We start from the raw sequence: 18,623 nt of genomic DNA, 5'->3' as shown, positions 1-18,623 counted from the left end.
CACCAATGGAGACTAGGCTCTAAGAAAAGCTGTCTCGGGTGTGGACCATTCAACTTCAAGGACAGTGCATATCATTATCATCGTCAGAGTTGTTTCTTTTTGTTTGCATTTTGACTGCTTGTGTTGTGGTTATTGCAAACATGACCCCTTGTATAAAGGTGTCAGTTTTTGTACCAGTTGAAAGGGTAAAAACCTATTACTACAGCATCATCACGCTTACTTTCCAACACACAACCGGCCAGCGCTTAACCGGCAACGAATCGGCCGCGTTCTGTTTACGTGACGAACCCCCCGTTACTGACTGGCCGTGTCGGGGAAGGTGGAAGGGCGGGTTTTGACGACATTACATCGATATTTGCTTGATCCGACCCAACAAACAAAACAACCCTCTGTTATTGGAACGCTTCAGCCGCCCCACCGCCACTGCCACACGCGATTCGCTCGCTCAGGAACAGAACGAGCGAGAGAGAGAGAGAGGGGAGAGACCACTCTGGAGGTGCATGCGGTGGTGGAGGAGGAGGCGGCGCCAACGATTGTCCAAGCTCTGCGGTCCTCGGTATATTCCGGCCAATTAACGAGCGTCGATTTACGCGCCGCGTGTTGGGTACGAAACCGGGGCGCGCTCGGAGCAACAGCCACGCTTACGTGCGAAGGGGAAACACTCTATCCCCCCACACGCACGGAGGGAACGGGTGGAGTCCACGTGTTTTGCCGTTTCCCGTTCCGATGACGTCCGCGTGTACACACACCCACTCACACACACAAAGATCAAAGATCCCCCGTATAGCCTTAACAGACTGTAGGGGCAAGTGCTGTTAGCGAGCACCTATGAAGGCCGGAACGGTACACGAGGGGGTGGGTGGCCAGCACCACGCCCGACCGCCTTTGTCTCCCTAGTGACGATGTTTACTACACACCGCACCAGGTACTCATTTGAGGCTGAGTCGACCTAGGCGAGGCCCGGGACCGGTTCAGATAATCGTCACTGGTGTTGGCCGTGAGCGGGAATCGAACTCGTGTCGCCGGGTTCATAGCGCAGCGCGCTAACCGCTACACCACCGCTCCACCCTACACACACACCCACATATCCACACACCCACCCACACCCACCCACCCACACACCCACACCCCACCTTGCGACCTGCCAGACGTCATCGGAACGTAAAAAGGGGTTATAATTGGCTGTGTCGGGCGGTGGAGGGGTTTACGACACGACGCTTTACTTGCTGCGAAGATCGATGCTACGATTACAATTACGAATCGCAATATCGCCCGTAAAAGCCTCCTTACTGCCGCTACTACTAAGTGTTACATTTCAGCTCGTAATTGCGTCCGCAGACAGAATATACGTGTGTGCGCGTGTACAGCGATCGTAGCTATTTATCGTTTTTTTTGTATTAAGTTCTAGACAATGCGTTCCGCATGAGCTCGAAGCGACCAAAGTGTTTCCTTCCGTGGAACGGACCCCAAGATATGGCCCACAGGAGACCAGGAATGAGGCCTCTTTGTTTAGCAAGCGCATGATGGAGAGAGAGAGAGAGGGGGAAGGCCGGTCGACCATCGTGGTAGTGTTACTCACTTCAGAGTTACGATTGCCTCCAGCGTTTAAAACGAAGGGGGGGGGGGCTATCTAGCGTAATTACTTAAAAACTCGCCGTATAGAGATAATGTACAAAGATCCCCCGTATAGCCTTAACAGACTGTAGGGGCAAGTGCTGTTAGCGAGCACCTATGAAGGCCGGAGCGGTACACGAGGGGGTGGGCGGCCAGCACCACGCCCGGCCGCCTTTGTCTCCCCTGTGGCAACGTTTCACTGCACTACACCGCTACGCCAGGTAACTCGTTTGAGGCCGAGTCGACCTAGGGGAGGTCCAGGACCGGTTCGGATAATCGTCGCCGTTGGTGTTGGCCCGCGGGCGGGGAATCGAACTCGGGTCGCCAGGTTCGTAGCGCGGCGGAGCGCTGACCGCCACGCCACTACCGCTCCCCACCAGATATATACACGCACACACACACACACGCACACACACACACACGCACACACGCGCACACACACACACGTACACACACACGCACACACGCACACACGCACGCACACACGCACACACGCACACACACGCACACACACACGCACACACACACGCGCACGTACACACACACGCACACACACTCGCACACATGTGCACACATGCACGCACACGCGCACACACGTACACACTCGCACACATGTACACACACGTACGGACACACGCACGTACACACACACACACGCACGCGCACGTACACACACACGCGCACACACGTACACACTCGCACACATGTACACACACGTACGGACACACGCACACATGCACACGACGCACGTGACGCCAGTATGCAACCACTGTCGCACTAAAACGAACGTCGTACGTGAGGTCACCATCGACGGGCCTCCCAGCACGGTCTGCTGGCGGTAAGAAATTCGCGGTAAAATCGGCGGTTCAACACGTGGAAGAGGAAGTGGAGGAATAGGATGAATAGGAGCAGGTAGCGGTGGAAGGAGGAGGAGGAGGAGGGGGGAGAAAACTCCACGTTACACCGCCGCTCGCTCTACGTTTGCCTGCCCAGATGAGCCTAAGAACAGCGACGATTTGATGCGTCTTGTCAATCCACCGCAGGACGGAAAACCCCCCTCCCCTTTGTCCTTCCCCAGTCGCAGGCCCCCCCCCCCGATCGACCAACGCCCCGGGGGGGGGGGGGGGGGGCTCAGACGTCGCCCCCCGCCCCGACCCTCGCCACCCACATTTGCTGGCGAGGTGGATTTTGCTGAACGACGACTGCGCGTGTGCGTGTGCGCGTGTGGGAGAGAAACTAAAGAGATGGACAATAACGTTGACGCATCGGTGTGATGACGAGAGCGATGGTGCCCTGGCGAGACGTCGACCGCCGGGCTCCCGCCTCTACCTAGAAGGCAACGGGGGCTCCGAGGGGGGGGGGCGGCACGTCGGCCATCTTCTTCGCGAGCGGTTCAGTCCGCGGACGAGTTCGCCCGGTGATATGCCGACGTTGCCACCAGATGCTGGACACCACCGCGGGGGGGGGGAGGGGGGGGGGGTGGGGGGCTAACTCCGATGCCGCCCGCGACCGATCGCCGAAACCTCTCGACGCGCGGTCAAAATGTTTCCCTTCAAGCCGCCCCCTTCCCCGGGGCCTTCGGCCTACCAGCCGCCCGGCCTACGCCCCCCCTCCCCCCCCGCTCATTCCGAGTTCCGAGGTCAAAATTTCAAGGTCAAAATGTTTCCCTTCAAGCCGCCCCCTTCCCCGGGGCCTTCGGCCTACCAGCCGCCCGGCCTACGCCCCCCCTCCCCCCCGCTCATTCTGAGGTCAAAATTTAAAGGTCAAAATGTTTCCCTTCAAGCCGCCCCCTTCCCCGGGGCCTTCGGCCTACCAGCCGCCCGGCCTACGCCCCCCCTCCCCCCCCCCCGCTCATTCTGAGCTCCCCTCCGCGGCGTATTCGCCGGCGTCCTCCGCTTGCCGCGGTCCGTCGGCGGCCCCCGCGGCCTCTCCGCCGTGCGTCTCCTCGTGGACCCGGAGCCGCGAGACGCGTACGAAGCCTCGTCCGCAGAAGCGGCAGGCGTAGGGCTTCCGCCCCGTGTGCACGAACAGGTGGTTCTTGAGCTGCGACGCCGTCGTGAAGCCCTTGCCGCACTGCTGGCAGACGTGCGGCCGCTCGTCCGTGTGCGTCCTCGTGTGCACCTTCAGGTCCTGCTTGCTGGCGAAGGCCTTGCCGCACTCGGCGCACACGCAGGGCCTCTCGCCGCTGTGCGACCGCCGGTGCCGCTTCATGTTGGAGCGGATGGAAAAGCCCTTGCCGCAGAGCTCGCACACGTGAGGCCGCTCGCCCCCGTGGAACGACTCGTGCCGCCGCAGGTTGAAGACGGCCGAGAATCGCCGGCCGCACTGGCCGCACGCGTACGGCCGGTCGCCCGTGTGTGTCCGCCGGTGCGTCCTCAGGCTGGAGCCGTCGACGAAGCCCCTGCCGCACTGCGCGCACACGTAGGGCCTCTCTCCCGTGTGCGTGCGGCGGTGCGTCACCAGGTAGGACTTCTGCGCGAAGGCCTTGCCGCACTGGGCGCACGCGTGCGGCTTCTCGGCGCAGTGCGTCGCCGCGTGGATCTTCAGGTTGGACATCTGGGCGAAGGACTTGTCGCACACGGCGCAGGCGAAGGGCCGCTCGCCCGAGTGGAGCGTGGCGTGGACGCGCAGAGCGCTGCGGCTCAGGAAGCCGCTGCCGCACTCGCCGCACACGAAGGGGCGCTCGCCCGAGTGGCGCATGCGGTGCTTGCGGAGGCTGTCGACGCGCGAGAAGGCCTTGCCGCAGAGGTCGCACACGTGCTCCTTCTCGGGGGCGTGGATCACGCGGTGGGCCTTCAGGATCTTGGCCGTCAGGAAGGTCTTGCCGCACTCCTCGCACTCGGGCCTTGCCGACGCCGGCCCGGCCCCGGCGGTCCCAGCGGCCCCGGTGGCCGGCGTCGCCCACCGGCCGTTGGGGTTGCCGGACGGCGCCGGGGGCGGCTGGCCGAGACGGGAATCCTCGCCGGGCGGATTTTGCCGGCGCCCGTCGGACGCCGTCGGCGGCCTGACGCGGCGGCCTGACGCGGCACCCGGAACATCTCCGCCACCTGCGGGGAGAGGGGGGGGGGGACACACACGTGGGTACTGTCAAGGGGACGGGTGAGGAAGGGGGAATAAAAACCGGGTGAGGAGGCAGCTCCGCCGTGAGACCGACAGACTGAGGAGGGAGCTCCGTCGTGAGACCGACGGATTGAGGAGGGAGCTCCGCCGTAAGACCGACGGATTGAGGAGGGAGCTCCGCCGTGAGACCGACGGATTGAGGAGGGAGCTCCGCCGTGAGACCGACGGATTGAGGAGGGAGCTCCGCCGTGAGACCGACGGATTGAGGAGGGAGCTCCGCCGTGAGACCGACGGATTGAGGAGGGAGCTCCGCCGTGAGACCGACGGATTGAGGAGGGAGCTCCGCCGTGAGACCGACGGATTGAGGAGGGAGCTCCGCCGTGAGACCGACGGATTGAGGAGGGAGCTCCGCCGTGAGACCGACGGATTGAGGAGGGAGCTCCGCCGTGAGACCGACGGATTGAGGAGGGAGCTCCGCCGTGAGACCGACGGATTGAGGAGGGAGCTCCGCCGTGAGACCGACGGATTGAGGAGGGAGCTCCGCCGTGAGACCGACAGACTGAGGAGGGAGCTCCGCCGTGAGACCGACAGGATGAGGAGGGAGCTCCGTCGTGAGACCGACAGATTGAGGAGTCACCTCCACCGCTATTGCTTCCCCGTTCAGCGCCGTTGACGTTTTTGCCGACGTTCTCACTCCGTGCCCCTGCCGGGGGGGGGGGGCAGGGGTGCGGCCGGGGGGGGGGGGGGCGGGGGCGTTCTCGCAGCTCCGGGATGAACGTTCCGTCTTTAGATTTGAAGCTTTCGCGTCTGCAGGAGTCAACGCTCGTTGCTTCTTGCGGTCAAAGTCGACGTGGGTAGAAGACAAAACGAGTCTACGACGTTTCGGGCGCGACGCCAAGCGGCGGTCATCAGGTGGTGAAGCAGAGATGTCGACCGGTGGCGCTTGCGTTGAGCCCGAAACGTCGCCATTTAGTTTATCTTCTACCCACGTGGACTTCTACGGTAAGAAGCAACGAGCGTGGATTCCCACTTCCGATGGCGGCGCTCCCCCGCCTCCCCCACGCTCCTCACCCCCCCCCACCGTCCTCACCATCCTCACCGTCCTCACCCTCCTCACCCTCCCCACCCTCCTCACCCTCCCCACCACCCCCACGCTCCCCACCCCCCCCACCCTCCTCACCGTCCTCACCGTCCTCACCGTCCTCACCCCCCCCACCCTCCTCACCCTCCTCACCCTCCTCACCCTCCTCACCGTCCTCACCGTCCTCACCGTCCTCACCCTCCTCACCGTCCTCACCCTCCTCACTGTCCTCACCTTCCTCACCCTCCTCACCCTCCTCACCTTCCTCACCCTCCTCACCGTCCTCACCGTCCTCACCCTCCTCACCCTCCTCACCCTCCTCACCCTCCTCACCCTCCTCACCGTCCTCACCGTCCTCACCGTCCTCACCCTCCTCACCCTCCCCACCACCCCCACGCTCCCCACCCCCCCCACCCTCCTCACCCTCCTCACCCTCCTCACCACCCCACGGTCCTCACCCTCCTCACCCTCCTCACCCTCCTCACCCCCCCCCACGGTCCCCAACCTCCTCACCCCCCCCCACCCTCCTCACCCTCCTCACCGTCCTTACCACCCCACGGTCCTCACCACCCCCACCCTCCTCACCCCCCCCCCCACCCTCCTCACCGTCCCCACCCTCCTCACCGCTCTCCAGCTCCACCTCCACCTCGGCAAGCAACGGCCGTCGAGTCCAGCGTCGCCCTCCCTTGGGGTCCACGGCCTCCACCACCTGCTCCTGATCCGTAGCTCCTCCTGATCCTCCTGGTTCCTCCTCCTCCTGATCCGTAGCTCCTCCTGATCCTCCCGGTTCCTCCTCCTCACTTCCCAGAGCTGCGGGGGGAGCAGCCACACGGGCCATGGTTAAAACCGCTCATCGCTGCTGCTGCTGTTGTTGTTGTTGCTGTTGTGTTTAGTTTGTTGTCCTTCCAACCGCACCTCCATTTGGCATGCACTACACACCAGAGGTGGGACAAAGTCATTGTTATGCAAGTCCAAGTCGAGTCGCAAGTCATCAAATTCATGACTCGAGTCTGACTCGAGTCCAAGTCACATGACTCGAGTCCACACCTCTGCTACACACTACACTACACTGCGCTATAATATACACTGCGATACGCGACACACTGCACTACACTTTACACAACACGACACACTCCATTATACACTACACTATACAGTACACACTACCCTACACAGTACACATTCCATTATACACTGCACACTATAGGCTACACACTGTAGACTACACACTACACTACACTACACACTACACTACACAATACACTACACACTACACTACACTACACACTACACAATACACTACACTACACACTACACTACACTACACAATACACTACACACGACACTACACACTACACTACACACTACACTACACACTACACTACACACTACACTACACACTACACTACACACTACACTACACTACACACTACACACGACACTACACACTACACTACACACTACACTACACACTACACTACACACTACACTGCACACTACACTACACACTACACTACACTATACACTACACTACACACTACACTACACACTACACTATACACTACACTACACTACACACTACACTACACACTACACTACACACTACACTACACAATACACTACACACTACACAATACACTACACACTACACTACACTACACACTACACTATACATCACACTATTCGATCCCGACCCTGACGATGCCTGCCGCTGTATATTTGTATTCCGTGTCTCTCTCTCCCCGTGGCCACTGCGTGCATTTTTCTCCGGGTCCTCCGGGTTTCCTCCTCCGCAATCATCATCGTCCTCGCCGCTGCACCAAGAGACAACTTGGCGGCTGCTGCTGCTGCTACGAATTTCCGCGCTGCGACGACGACGCCGCCGCCGCCATCATTCGTACCGGCCCCAGGTCAGAGGTCGCTAACGGGTTTTGATTCCTTACCCGTACCCATACCCGGCCGCACCCGTACCCGTACCCGTACCCGGCCGGGTACGGGTAGGGTACGGGTATCGGGTACCCGATTGCGACCTCTGGGATGAAGCCACGTTGCAGGCGCGGGTGGGTTGATTCTAGGAACTTGAATTGTCAGAAGAGACAAGACGTTGGGAAATGAGTGACAAACGGCGACTCACCAGTGACTCACGGCCTACCCGTACCCGTACCCGTACCCGTACCCGGCCGGGTACGGGTAGCCAGGTATCGGGTAGGGTACGGGTATCGGGTAGGGTACGGTATCTGGTAGGGTACGGGTATAGGGTAGGGTACGGGTATCGGGTAGGGTACGGGTATCGGGTAAGGTACGGGTATCAGGTAGGGTACGGGTATCGGGTAGGGTACGGGGGTAGGGTACGGGTATCGGGTAGGGTACGGGTATCGGGTAGGGTACGGGTATCGGGTAGGGTACGGGTATCGGGTAGGGTACGGGTATCGGGTAGGGTACGGGTATCGGGTAGGGTACGGGTATCAGGTAGGGTACGGGTATCGGGTAGGGTACGGGTATCGGGTAGGGTACGGGTATCGGGTAAGGTACGGGTATCGGGTAAGGTACGGGTATCGGGTAGGGTACGGGTATCGGGTAGGGTACGGGCATCGGGTAGGGTACGGGTATCGGGTGCCCGGTTGCGACTTCTGCCCCAGGTCGCTTCATCTGCGAGCTACACGACTGCACGGCAGGTTGGCGGGGACCCTCGCCACTGCGAGACAATCGTTCTATCGCTTCAGTAGCAGCGTGGGCCGGAGAGGGAGGGGAGGGGGGGCCCGCCAACCTGGCGCGGTCGTCATCATCGGCGCGACGCCCTCGGGGTCGCGCGCCGCCGCGAAGTCTTCGCTCTTGACGTGCGCTACGCGGTACGTGCCGTCGCCGCCTGGTGCGGAGACAGCGCAGAGACACCGCCGCCATCGTCGCCACCGTCGTCACCGTCATCACCATCATAACCACCATCATCATCACTATCATCATCACCGCCATCACCACCACCATCATCATCATCACCATTATCATCACTATCATCATCGTCAACACCACCACCATCACCGCCATCATCGCCATCATCACCATCACCACCATCACCATCAACACCACCATCATCATCATCACCACCATCAGCACCATCATCATCACCATCATCATCATGGTGGTGGTGTAGTTGCTTGTGTGGGTGGTGGTGGTGTAGTTGCTTGTGTGGGTGGTGGTGGTGTAGTTGCTTGTGTGGGTGGTGGTGGTGTAGTTGCTTGTGTGGTGGTGGTGGTGTAGTTGCTTGGTGGTGATGGTGTAGTTGCTTGTGTGGGTGGTGGTGGTGTAGTTGCTTGGTGGTGGTGGTGGTGTAGTTGCTTGGTGGTGGTGGTGGTGTAGTTGCTTGGTGGTGGTGGTGGTGTAGTTGCTTGGTGGTGGTGGTGGTGTAGTTGCTTGTGTGGGTGGTGGTGGTGTAGTTGCTTGTGTGGGTGGTGGTGGTGCAGTTGTTTGTGTGGGTGGTGGTGGTGGTGTAGTTGCTTGTGTGGGTGGTGGTGGTGTAGTTGTTTGTGTGGGTGGTGGTGGTGCAGTTGTTTGTGTGGGTGGTGGTGGTGGTGTAGTTGCTTGTGTGGGTGGTGGTGGTGTAGTTGCTTGTGTGGGTGGTGGTGGTGTAGTTGTTTGTGTGGGTGGTGGTGGTGTAGTTGTTTGTGTGGGTGGTGGTGGTGTAGTTGCTTGTGTGGGTGGTGGTGGTGTAGTTGTTTGTGTGGGTGGTGGTGGTGGTGTAGTTGCTTGTGTGGGTGGTGGTGGTGTAGTTGTTTGTGTGGGTGGTGGTGGTGTAGTTGCTTGTGTGGTGGTGGTGGTGTAGTTGCTTGTGTGGGTGGTGGTGGTGTAGTTGCTTGTGTGGGTGGTGGTGGTGTAGTTGCTTGTGTGGGTGGTGGTGTAGTTGCTTGTGTGGGTGGTGGTGTAGTTGCTTGTGTGGGTGGTGGTGGTGTAGTTGCTTGTGTGGGTGGTGGTGGTGGTGTAGTTGCTTGTGTGGGTGGTGGTGTAGTTGCTTGTGTGGGTGGTGGTGTAGTTGCTTGTGTGGGTGGTGGTGGTGTAGTTGCTTGTGTGGGTGGTGGTGGTGTAGTTGCTTGTGTGGGTGGTGGTGGTGTAGTTGCTTGTGTGGGTGGTGGTGGTGGTGTAGTTGCTTGTGTGGTGGTGGTGGTCTAGTTGCTTGTGTGGGTGGTGGTGGTGTAGTTGCTTGTGTGGGTGGTGGTGGTGTAGTTGCTTGTGTGGGTGGTGGTGGTGGTGGTGTAGTTGCTTGTGTGGGTGGTGGTGGTGGTGTAGTTGCTTGTGTGGGTGGTGGTGGTGGTGTAGTTGCTTGTGTGGGTGGTGGTGGTGTAGTTGCTTGTGTGGGTGGTGGTGGTGGTGTAGTTGCTTGTGTGGGTGGTGGTGGTGTAGTTGCTTGTGTGGGTGGTGGTGGTGTAGTTGCTTGTGTGGGTGGTGGTGGTGTAGTTGCTTGTGTGGGTGGTGGTGGTGTAGTTGCTTGTGTGGGTGGTGGTGGTGTAGTTGCTTGTGTGGGTGGTGGTGTAGTTGCTTGTGTGGGTGGTGGTGGTGTAGTTGCTTGTGTGGGTGGTGGTGGTGGTGTAGTTGCTTGTGTGGGTGGTGGTGGTGTAGTTGCTTGTGTGGGTGGTGGTGGTGTAGTTGCTTGTGTGGGTGGTGGTGGTGTAGTTGCTTGTGTGGGTGGTGGTGGTGGTGTAGTTGCTTGTGTGGGTGGTGGTGGTGTAGTTGCTTGTGTGGGTGGTGGTGGTGGTGTAGTTGCTTGTGTGGGTGGTGGTGGTGTAGTTGCTTGGTGGTGGTGGTGTAGTTGCTTGTGTGGGTGGTGGTGTAGTTGCTTGTGTGGGTGGTGGTGGTGTAGTTGCTTGTGTGGGTGGTGGTGGTGTAGTTGCTTGTGTGGGTGGTGGTGGTGTAGTTGCTTGTGTGGGTGGTGGTGGTGGTGTAGTTGCTTGTGTGGGTGGTGGTGGTGGTGTAGTTGCTTGTGTGGGTGGTGGTGGTTTAGTTGCTTGGTGGTGGTGGTGTAGTTGCTTGTGTGGGTGGTGGTGTAGTTGCTTGTGTGGGTGGTGGTGGTGGTGTAGTTGCTTGGTGGTGGTGGTGGTGGTGTAGTTGCTTGTGTGGGTGGTGGTGGTGTAGTTGCTTGTGTGGGTGGTGGTGGTGTAGTTGCTTGGTGGTGGTGGTGGTGTAGTTGCTTGTGTGGTGGTGGTGGTGGTGTAGTTGCTTGTGTGGTGGTGGTGGTGGTGTAGTTGCTTGGTGGTGGTGGTGGTTTAGTTGCTTGTGTGGGTGGTGGTGGTGGTGTAGTTGCTTGTGTGGTGGTGGTGGTGGTTTAGTTGCTTGTGTGGGTGGTGGTGGTTTAGTTGCTTGTGTGGGTGGTGGTGGTTTAGTTGCTTGTGTGGGTGGTGGTGGTTTAGTTGCTTGTGTGGGTGGTGGTGGTGGTGTAGTTGCTTGTGTGGGTGGTGGTGGTGTAGTTGCTTGTGTGGGTGGTGGTGGTTTAGTTGCTTGTGTGGGTGGTGGTGGTTTAGTTGCTTGTGTGGGTGGTGGTGGTGTAGTTGCTTGTGTGGGTGGTGGTGGTTTAGTTGCTTGTGTGGGTGGTGGTGGTTTAGTTGCTTGTGTGGGTGGTGGTGGTGGTGTAGTTGCTTGTGTGGGTGGTGGTGGTGTAGTTGCTTGTGTGGGTGGTGGTGGTGTAGTTGCTTGTGTGGGTGGTGGTGGTTTAGTTGCTTGTGTGGGTGGTGGTGGTGGTGTAGTTGCTTGTGTGGGTGGTGGTGGTGTAGTTGCTTGTGTGGGTGGTGGTGGTTTAGTTGCTTGTGTGGGTGGTGGTGGTTTAGTTGCTTGTGTGGGTGGTGGTGGTGTAGTTGCTTGTGTGGGTGGTGGTGGTTTAGTTGCTTGTGTGGGTGGTGGTGGTGTAGTTGCTTGTGTGGGTGGTGGTGGTGTAGTTGGTTGTGTGGGTGGTGGTGGTGTAGTTGCTTGCGTGGGTGGTGGTGGTGGTTTAGTTGCTTGTGTGGGTGGTGGTGGTGGTGTAGTTGCTTGTGTGGGTGGTGGTGGTGTAGTTGCTTGTGTGGGTGGTGGTGGTGTAGTTGCTTGTGTGGGTGGTGGTGGTGGTTTAGTTGCTTGTGTGGGTGGTGGTGGTGTAGTTGCTTGTGTGGGTGGTGGTGGTGTAGTTGGTTGTGTGGGTGGTGGTGGTGTAGTTGCTTGTGTGGGTGGTGGTGGTGGTTTAGTTGCTTGTGTGGGTGGTGGTGTAGTTGCTTGTGTGGGTGGTGGTCTAGTTGCTTGTGTGGGTGCCGGTGGTGGTGGTGGTCTAGTTGCTTGTGTGGGTGGTGGTGGTGGTGGTCTAGTTGCTTGTGTGGGTGGTGGTGGTGTTGGTGGTGGTGTAGTTGCTTGGCGGCGGTGGTGGTGGTGTCCCGAGCCTCACCGATGTCGTTGCCCCGGGGTGTGTATGCCCACGCGTCGCTCTCCTGCGGCTCCTGCGGCTCCTGCGGCTCCTCCTTGACGCCGCCAAAGGCCCCGTCGGAGTCGGCGTCTGCGGTGACGGCAAACGCCGACGGTGACGGCAAATTGCCACGGCGGTAGCGGCCGCGTTTCACCGGCGCGGACTTCGTCCCGTCGGTCACAACGGCCGCGACGTTTCGGGCGACGGGCCCTTTTGTCTCAACGACCTCCTGGGGGGGTACTTTCCGACGAGGTAGAGAGTTGAAATTTGGTACACTGGTTGCTTTTAGGGACGCAAACGACGGGGAGAAAAATCGACCTTCTACGTAAAGACGTTAATCTGTTACGTGTCAAAAACGTCGAAGGCAATTCCCGACGAGGTTGAGAGAGCTGCAATCTGCTACACAATAATCGGTAAAGTCACGTAGAAGGGAAATAATAAAATAATTGTTTTTATTTTTATTATTTGCATTCTACGTGATGACTTTACCGAAAGAACCAAGAAGATGAATCCCTGCAGTCACGAAAGCTTTACATCGAAATTTTATTATGTTTTATTTTTATTATTTTATTATTTCCCTTCTAAGTGACTTTACCGAAAGAACCAAGAAGATGAATCCCTGCAGTCACGAAAGCTTTCAATCGAAATGTTATGATGTTTTATTTTTATTATTTTATTATTTCCCTTCTACGTGACTTTACCGAAAGAACCAAGAAGATGAATCCCCGCAGTCACGAAAGCTTTAAATCGAAATTTTATGATGTTTTATTTTTATTATTTTATAACTTCCCTTCTACGTGACTTTACCGAAAGAACCAAGAAGATGAATCCCTGCAGTCACGAAAGAAGCTTTCAATCGAAATTTTACAGCGTTAATGTGAAAATCCGCGATTCTTCATTTCTAAGATACCCCCAACTCTCAATGTTTAAGTGCCCCATGAACACGTCTGGGCGTGGCGTCATTCAGAAACCGTTCGAAATAGAACGCTGCGAGTTTCTTCGTTTGACGGAGCGTCAGGCGACACATTTAATTAAATATTTCATTGTTTTTTATGACGTTCAAATCGGAGATAAGAACTGCACAAGAATCACGTCAGGTTCATTATTATTACATCTATCGAAAACTTTAGTCTGGCGAAGACAAGCCTGTCGCCAGAGGTCACAAACGGGTTTTGATTCCTTACCCGTACCCGGCCGCACCAGGGTCGCAAACGGGTACCCGTACCCGGCCGGGTATAGGTACCCGTTCCCTACCCGTACCCTACCCTACCCGAAATGAGTGACAAACGGTGACTCACCAGTGACTCACGGCCTACCCGTACCCGGCTGGGTACGGGTAGCTGGGTATCGGGTAGGGTACGGGTATCGGGTAGGGTACGGGTATCGGGTAGGGTACGGGTATCGGGTAGGGTACGGGTATCGGGTAGGGTACGGGTATCGGGTACCCGGTTGCGACCTCTGTTTGAGGCCAAGGACAGGTCCAGTCAATCGCCACCAGCGTTGGTGTCGACCGTCGGTGGGAATCGAACTCGTTGGACCTGCGGCGTGCGGTTGTTGCGGACCAGACGGGCCGTAGAACCGCACCGAGATTCGAATCCAAAGTTCCGCAAATCGAGGTGAACCGCTCACCGCGCGAGTCTTCCTCGCACTTCACCGCCATCTCCGGGAAGCGTGGACTTCCCGAGTTGTCGTGCCGACCCTCATCCGCCTCGTCGTCGTCGTCGTCCCCGTCATCCCTCTCCCCCTCCTCCTCCTCCTCCTCCCGCTTCACGAACGTCTCCTCCGAGGAGACGGAGCGCGACTTTGGGGGATCGCCGTCCGCGCCACCGTCCAACTCGCCGTCGTCGGGACCCACGTCAGTGACGAGGCCTGCGGAGCAGCAGAGAGAAAACTATCACTGCACCATAGACTCAACACTGCACCATAGACTCAACACTGCACCATAGACTCAACACTGCACCATAGACTCAACACTGCACCATAGACTCAACACTGCACCATAGACTCAACACTGCACCATAGACTCAACACTGCACCATAGACTCAACACTGCCCATATACTCAACACTGCACCATAGACTCAGCACTGCACCATAGACTCAACACTGCACCATAGACTCAACACTGCACCATAGACTCAACACTGCACCATAGACTCAACACTGCCCATAGACTCAACACTGCACCATAGACTCAGCACTGCACCATAGACTCAACACTGCCCATAGACTCAACACTGCACCATAGACTCAACACTGCACCATAGACTCAGCACTGCACCATAGACTCAGCACTGCACCATAGACTCAACACTGCACCATAGACTCAACACTGCACCATAGACTCAACACTGCAGCATAGACTCAACACTGCACCATAGACTCAACACTGCACCATAGACTCAGCACTGCACCATAGACTCAACACTGCACCATAGACTCAGCACTACACCATAGACTCAACACTGCACCATAGACTCAGCACTGCACCATAGACTCAACACTGCACCATAGACTCAGCACTACACCATAGACTCAGCACTGCACCATAGACTCAACACTGCACCATAGACTCAACACTGCACCATAGACTCAACACTGCACCATAGACTCAACACTGCCCATATACTCAACACTGCACCATAGACTCAGCACTGCACCATAGACTCAACACTGCACCATAGACTCAACACTGCACCATAGACTCAACACTGCCCCATAGACTCAACACTGCACCATAGACTCAACACTGCACCATAGACTCAACACTGCACCATAGACTCAACACTGCCCATAGACTCAACACTGCACCATAGACTCAACACTGCACCATAGACTCAACACTGCACCATAGACTCAACACTGCACCATAGACTCAACACTGCCCATATACTCAGCACTGCACCATAGACTCAACACTGCACCATAGACTCAACACTGCACCATAGACTCAACACTGCACCATAGACTCAGCACTGCACCATAGACTCAGCACTGCACCATAGACTCAACACTGCACCATAGACTCAACACTGCACCATAGACTCAACACTGCCCATAGACTCAACACTGCACCATGGACTCAACACTGCACCATAGACTCAACACTGCCCATAGACTCAGCACTGCATCATAGACTCAGCACTGCACCATAGACTCAACACTGCACCATAGACTCAACACTGCACCATAGACTCAACACTGCCCATAGACTCAACACTGCACCATGGACTCAACACTGCACCATAGACTCAACACTGCACCATAGACTCAACACTGCACCATAGACTCAGCACTGTCATAGACTCAACACTGCACCATAGACTCAACACTGCACCATAGACTCAACACTGCACCATGGACTCAACACTGCACCATAGACTCAACACTGCCCATAGACTCAACACTGCACCATAGACTCAACACTGCACCATAGACTCAACACTGTCATAGACTCAACACTGCACCATAGACTCAACACTGTCATAGACTCAACACTGCACCATAGACTCAACACTGCACCATAGACTCAACACTGCACCATAGACTCAACACTGCCCATAGACTCAACACTGCACCATAGACTCAACACTGCACCATAGACTCAACACTGTCATAGACTCAACACTGTCATAGACTCAACACTGTCATAGACTCAACACTGCACCATAGACTCAACACTGCACCATAGACTCAGCACTGCACCATAGACTCAATACTACCAGCACCACCACAAGCACCACCACAGCACAAGCACCACCATCACCACCAGCACCACCAGCACAACCAGCACCACAACCACCACCACCAGCACCTCCACCAGCAGCTGGCGACCCTCACCAAAGTGCTGCTCTTCGTGTGCCCTCAGCCGCGCGAGGCGCACGAACGTCTTGCCGCACTGGCGGCACGCGTGCCCCCTGCCGGCACCGCCGCCACCGTCACCATCGCCGTCGGTTCGGTGAACTTGCGCCGTCGACGCCGCCGCCGCCGCGTGCCTCTCCTCGTGCGAGCGTAGACGCGAGCGCCGCGTGAACCCCTTGCCGCACTGGGCACAGGCGTGCGGCTTCTGGTCCGAGTGCGCGAACTGGTGGATGCGGAGCTGCGACGCCGTCGTGTAGCCCTTGCCGCACTCGGCGCAAACGTGCCGCTTCTCCTTCGGCGGCGGCGTCGGCGTCGCCGGCACCCCCCTCGTCGCCGGTGCCGCCGCCTCCGCCGCCGCCGCCGTGCGACTCCTCGTGTGCGCGCAGCTTGGACACGCCGACAAAGCCGCGTCCGCAGAAGCGGCAGGCGTGGGGCTTCCGCCCCGTGTGCACGAACAGGTGGTTCTTGAGCTGCGACGCCGTCGTGAAGCCCTTGCCGCACTGCTGGCAGACGTGCGGCCGCTCGTCCGTGTGCGTCCTCGTGTGCACCTTCAGGTCCTGCTTGCTGGCGAAGGCCTTGCCGCACTCGGCGCACACGCAGGGCCTCTCGCCGCTGTGCGACCGCCGGTGCCGCTTCATGTTGGAGCGGATGGAAAAGCCCTTGCCGCAGAGCTCGCACACGTGAGGCCGCTCGCCCCCGTGGAACGACTCGTGCCGCCGCAGGTTCGAGACGGCCGAGAATCGCTTGCCGCACTGGGCGCACGCGTACGGCCGGTCGCCCGTGTGCGTCCGCTGGTGCGACTTAAGGCTGGAGCCGTCGACGAAGCCCCTGCCGCACTGCGCGCACACGTAGGGCCTCTCTCCCGTGTGCGTGCGGCGGTGCGTCTTGAGGTTGGCCACCTGCAGGAAGCCCTTGCCGCAGTCGGGGCAGACGTGCGGCCGCTGGCCCGTGTGCGTCGCCAGGTGGACCTTGAGGCCCGAGACCTGCGCGAACGACTTGTCGCACAGGGCGCAGCCGTACGGACGGTGTCCCGAGTGCTGCATCAGGTGGCTCTTGAGGGCGCTCTTGCACACGAAGCCCTTGCCGCACTCGCCGCACACGAAGGGGCGCTCGCCCGTGTGCCGCATGCGGTGCTTGCGGAGGCTGTCGACGCGCGAGAAGGCTTTGCCGCAGCGGTCGCAGGCGTGCTCCTTCTCGGGGGCGTGGATCACGCGGTGGGCCTTGAGGATCTTGGCCGTGGAGAAGGCCTTCCCGCACTCGTCGCAGGCGTGCGGACGCTCCAGGATGGTCGCGCGCGGACGCCGGGCCGAGGAGGTGGCGAACGACAGCGAGAAAAGCCTCTCGTAGGCCTCGGTCGCGCGCGGCTGTTGTGGAACTCCGTCCTTGTCGTCCCCGTCGTCCCCGCCGTTGTCCCCGTTGTCCCCGTTGTCCCCGTCGTCCCCGCCGTCCCCGCCATGGCCGCCGTGGGGCGACTGGAAGAGGTCAAAGTCGCCTTCGTCGGCGGGTGCCGGGAAAGCATCGCACTGCTCGGCGAGGGACGGAGTGACTCGGCCGTCGGGCTTGATGGTCGCGGGCAGTAGAAGGCCCTCCGCTTGCTCCTCCTCCTCGTCGTCCACCTCGTCCCCGTCCGCCTCTTCCGCATCTGCAGCCACACGTCGGTCGTGCCCAGTCGGAACGTGGCCTTTGGTTTGTCACGGCCGCCACCACCGCCACCACCACCACCACCGGAGCCCCCACCACCACCACCGCTACCCTCGCCGCCACCACCACCGCCGCCACCGCCGCCGCCACCACCACCACTACCCCCACCGCCACCACCACCCCTGCCGCTACCACCGCCACCACCACCACTACCCCCGGAGCCCCCACCGCCACCACCACCACCCCCAGAGCCCCCACCCCTGCCGCCACCACCACCGCCACCACCACCACTACCCCCGGAGCCCCCGCCACCCACACCGCCTGCCCCCTCGCCACTCCGCGGCTCTCCGCCCCACACCCCCCCCCCCCTCCCGCTCAGCCCGGCCAAGGAGACAGTGTCATTAAAAAGAAGCCAAATCTACATTCCACCTGGCGTGCCGCTGCTTTACCCGCCTACCTGCGTTGCCTTTTCCACTGGCACATGCGAGCCGTGCTGGGGCCGTGCCGCGCCAGCCGGAGCGAGACTCGTGGGAGGAGGCACGGGCTAGTCGATGGGACCATGCGAGTCTACGGGCCCCACTAGCCACACTACCACAACTACCATCGTTAGCACCACTAGCACCACTACCACCACTACCACCACTAGCACCACTACCACCACTACCATCGTTAGCACCACTACCACCACTACCACCACTACCATCGTTAGCACCACTAGCAACCACTACCATCGTTAGCACCACTACCACCACTAGCACCACTACCACCACTAGCACCACTACCACCACTACCATCGTTAGCACCACTAGCACCACTACCACCACTACCACCACTACCACCACTAGCACCACTAGCACCACTACCATCGTTAGCACCACTAGCAACCACTACCATCGTTAGCACCACTACCACCACTACCACCACTACCACCACTAGCACCACTAGCACCACTACC

General features: G+C 58.7%; 1 protein-coding gene across 1 annotated transcript in view; it reads right to left on the bottom strand.

The window, feature by feature from the left end:
- Positions 1 to 3,370: 3,370 nt before the first annotated feature.
- The window catches only part of LOC144949952 (uncharacterized), a 20,982-nt gene continuing 5,729 nt past the window's right edge, over positions 3,371 to 18,623 (bottom strand). The window contains exons 3-9 of the mRNA XM_078879942.1: positions 16,429 to 17,669; positions 16,007 to 16,319; positions 13,797 to 14,036; positions 12,150 to 12,257; positions 8,523 to 8,621; positions 6,362 to 6,565; positions 3,371 to 4,661 (exon numbers count right to left, since the gene is read on the bottom strand). Coding sequence (XP_078736068.1) covers positions 3,466 to 4,661; positions 6,362 to 6,565; positions 8,523 to 8,621; positions 12,150 to 12,257; positions 13,797 to 14,036; positions 16,007 to 16,319; positions 16,429 to 17,669 — 3,401 coding nt within the window. The 3' untranslated portion in view covers positions 3,371 to 3,465. The remainder of the gene's footprint in view (positions 4,662 to 6,361; positions 6,566 to 8,522; positions 8,622 to 12,149; positions 12,258 to 13,796; positions 14,037 to 16,006; positions 16,320 to 16,428; positions 17,670 to 18,623) is intronic.

This window comes from Lampetra fluviatilis, chromosome 55 (genome assembly GCF_964198595.1).
Source record: "Lampetra fluviatilis chromosome 55, kcLamFluv1.1, whole genome shotgun sequence".
Taxonomy (NCBI): domain Eukaryota; kingdom Metazoa; phylum Chordata; class Hyperoartia; order Petromyzontiformes; family Petromyzontidae; genus Lampetra; species Lampetra fluviatilis.
The sequence above is the reverse complement of the archived record's forward strand: the minus strand, read 5'-3'. Positions and strand labels throughout refer to the sequence as shown.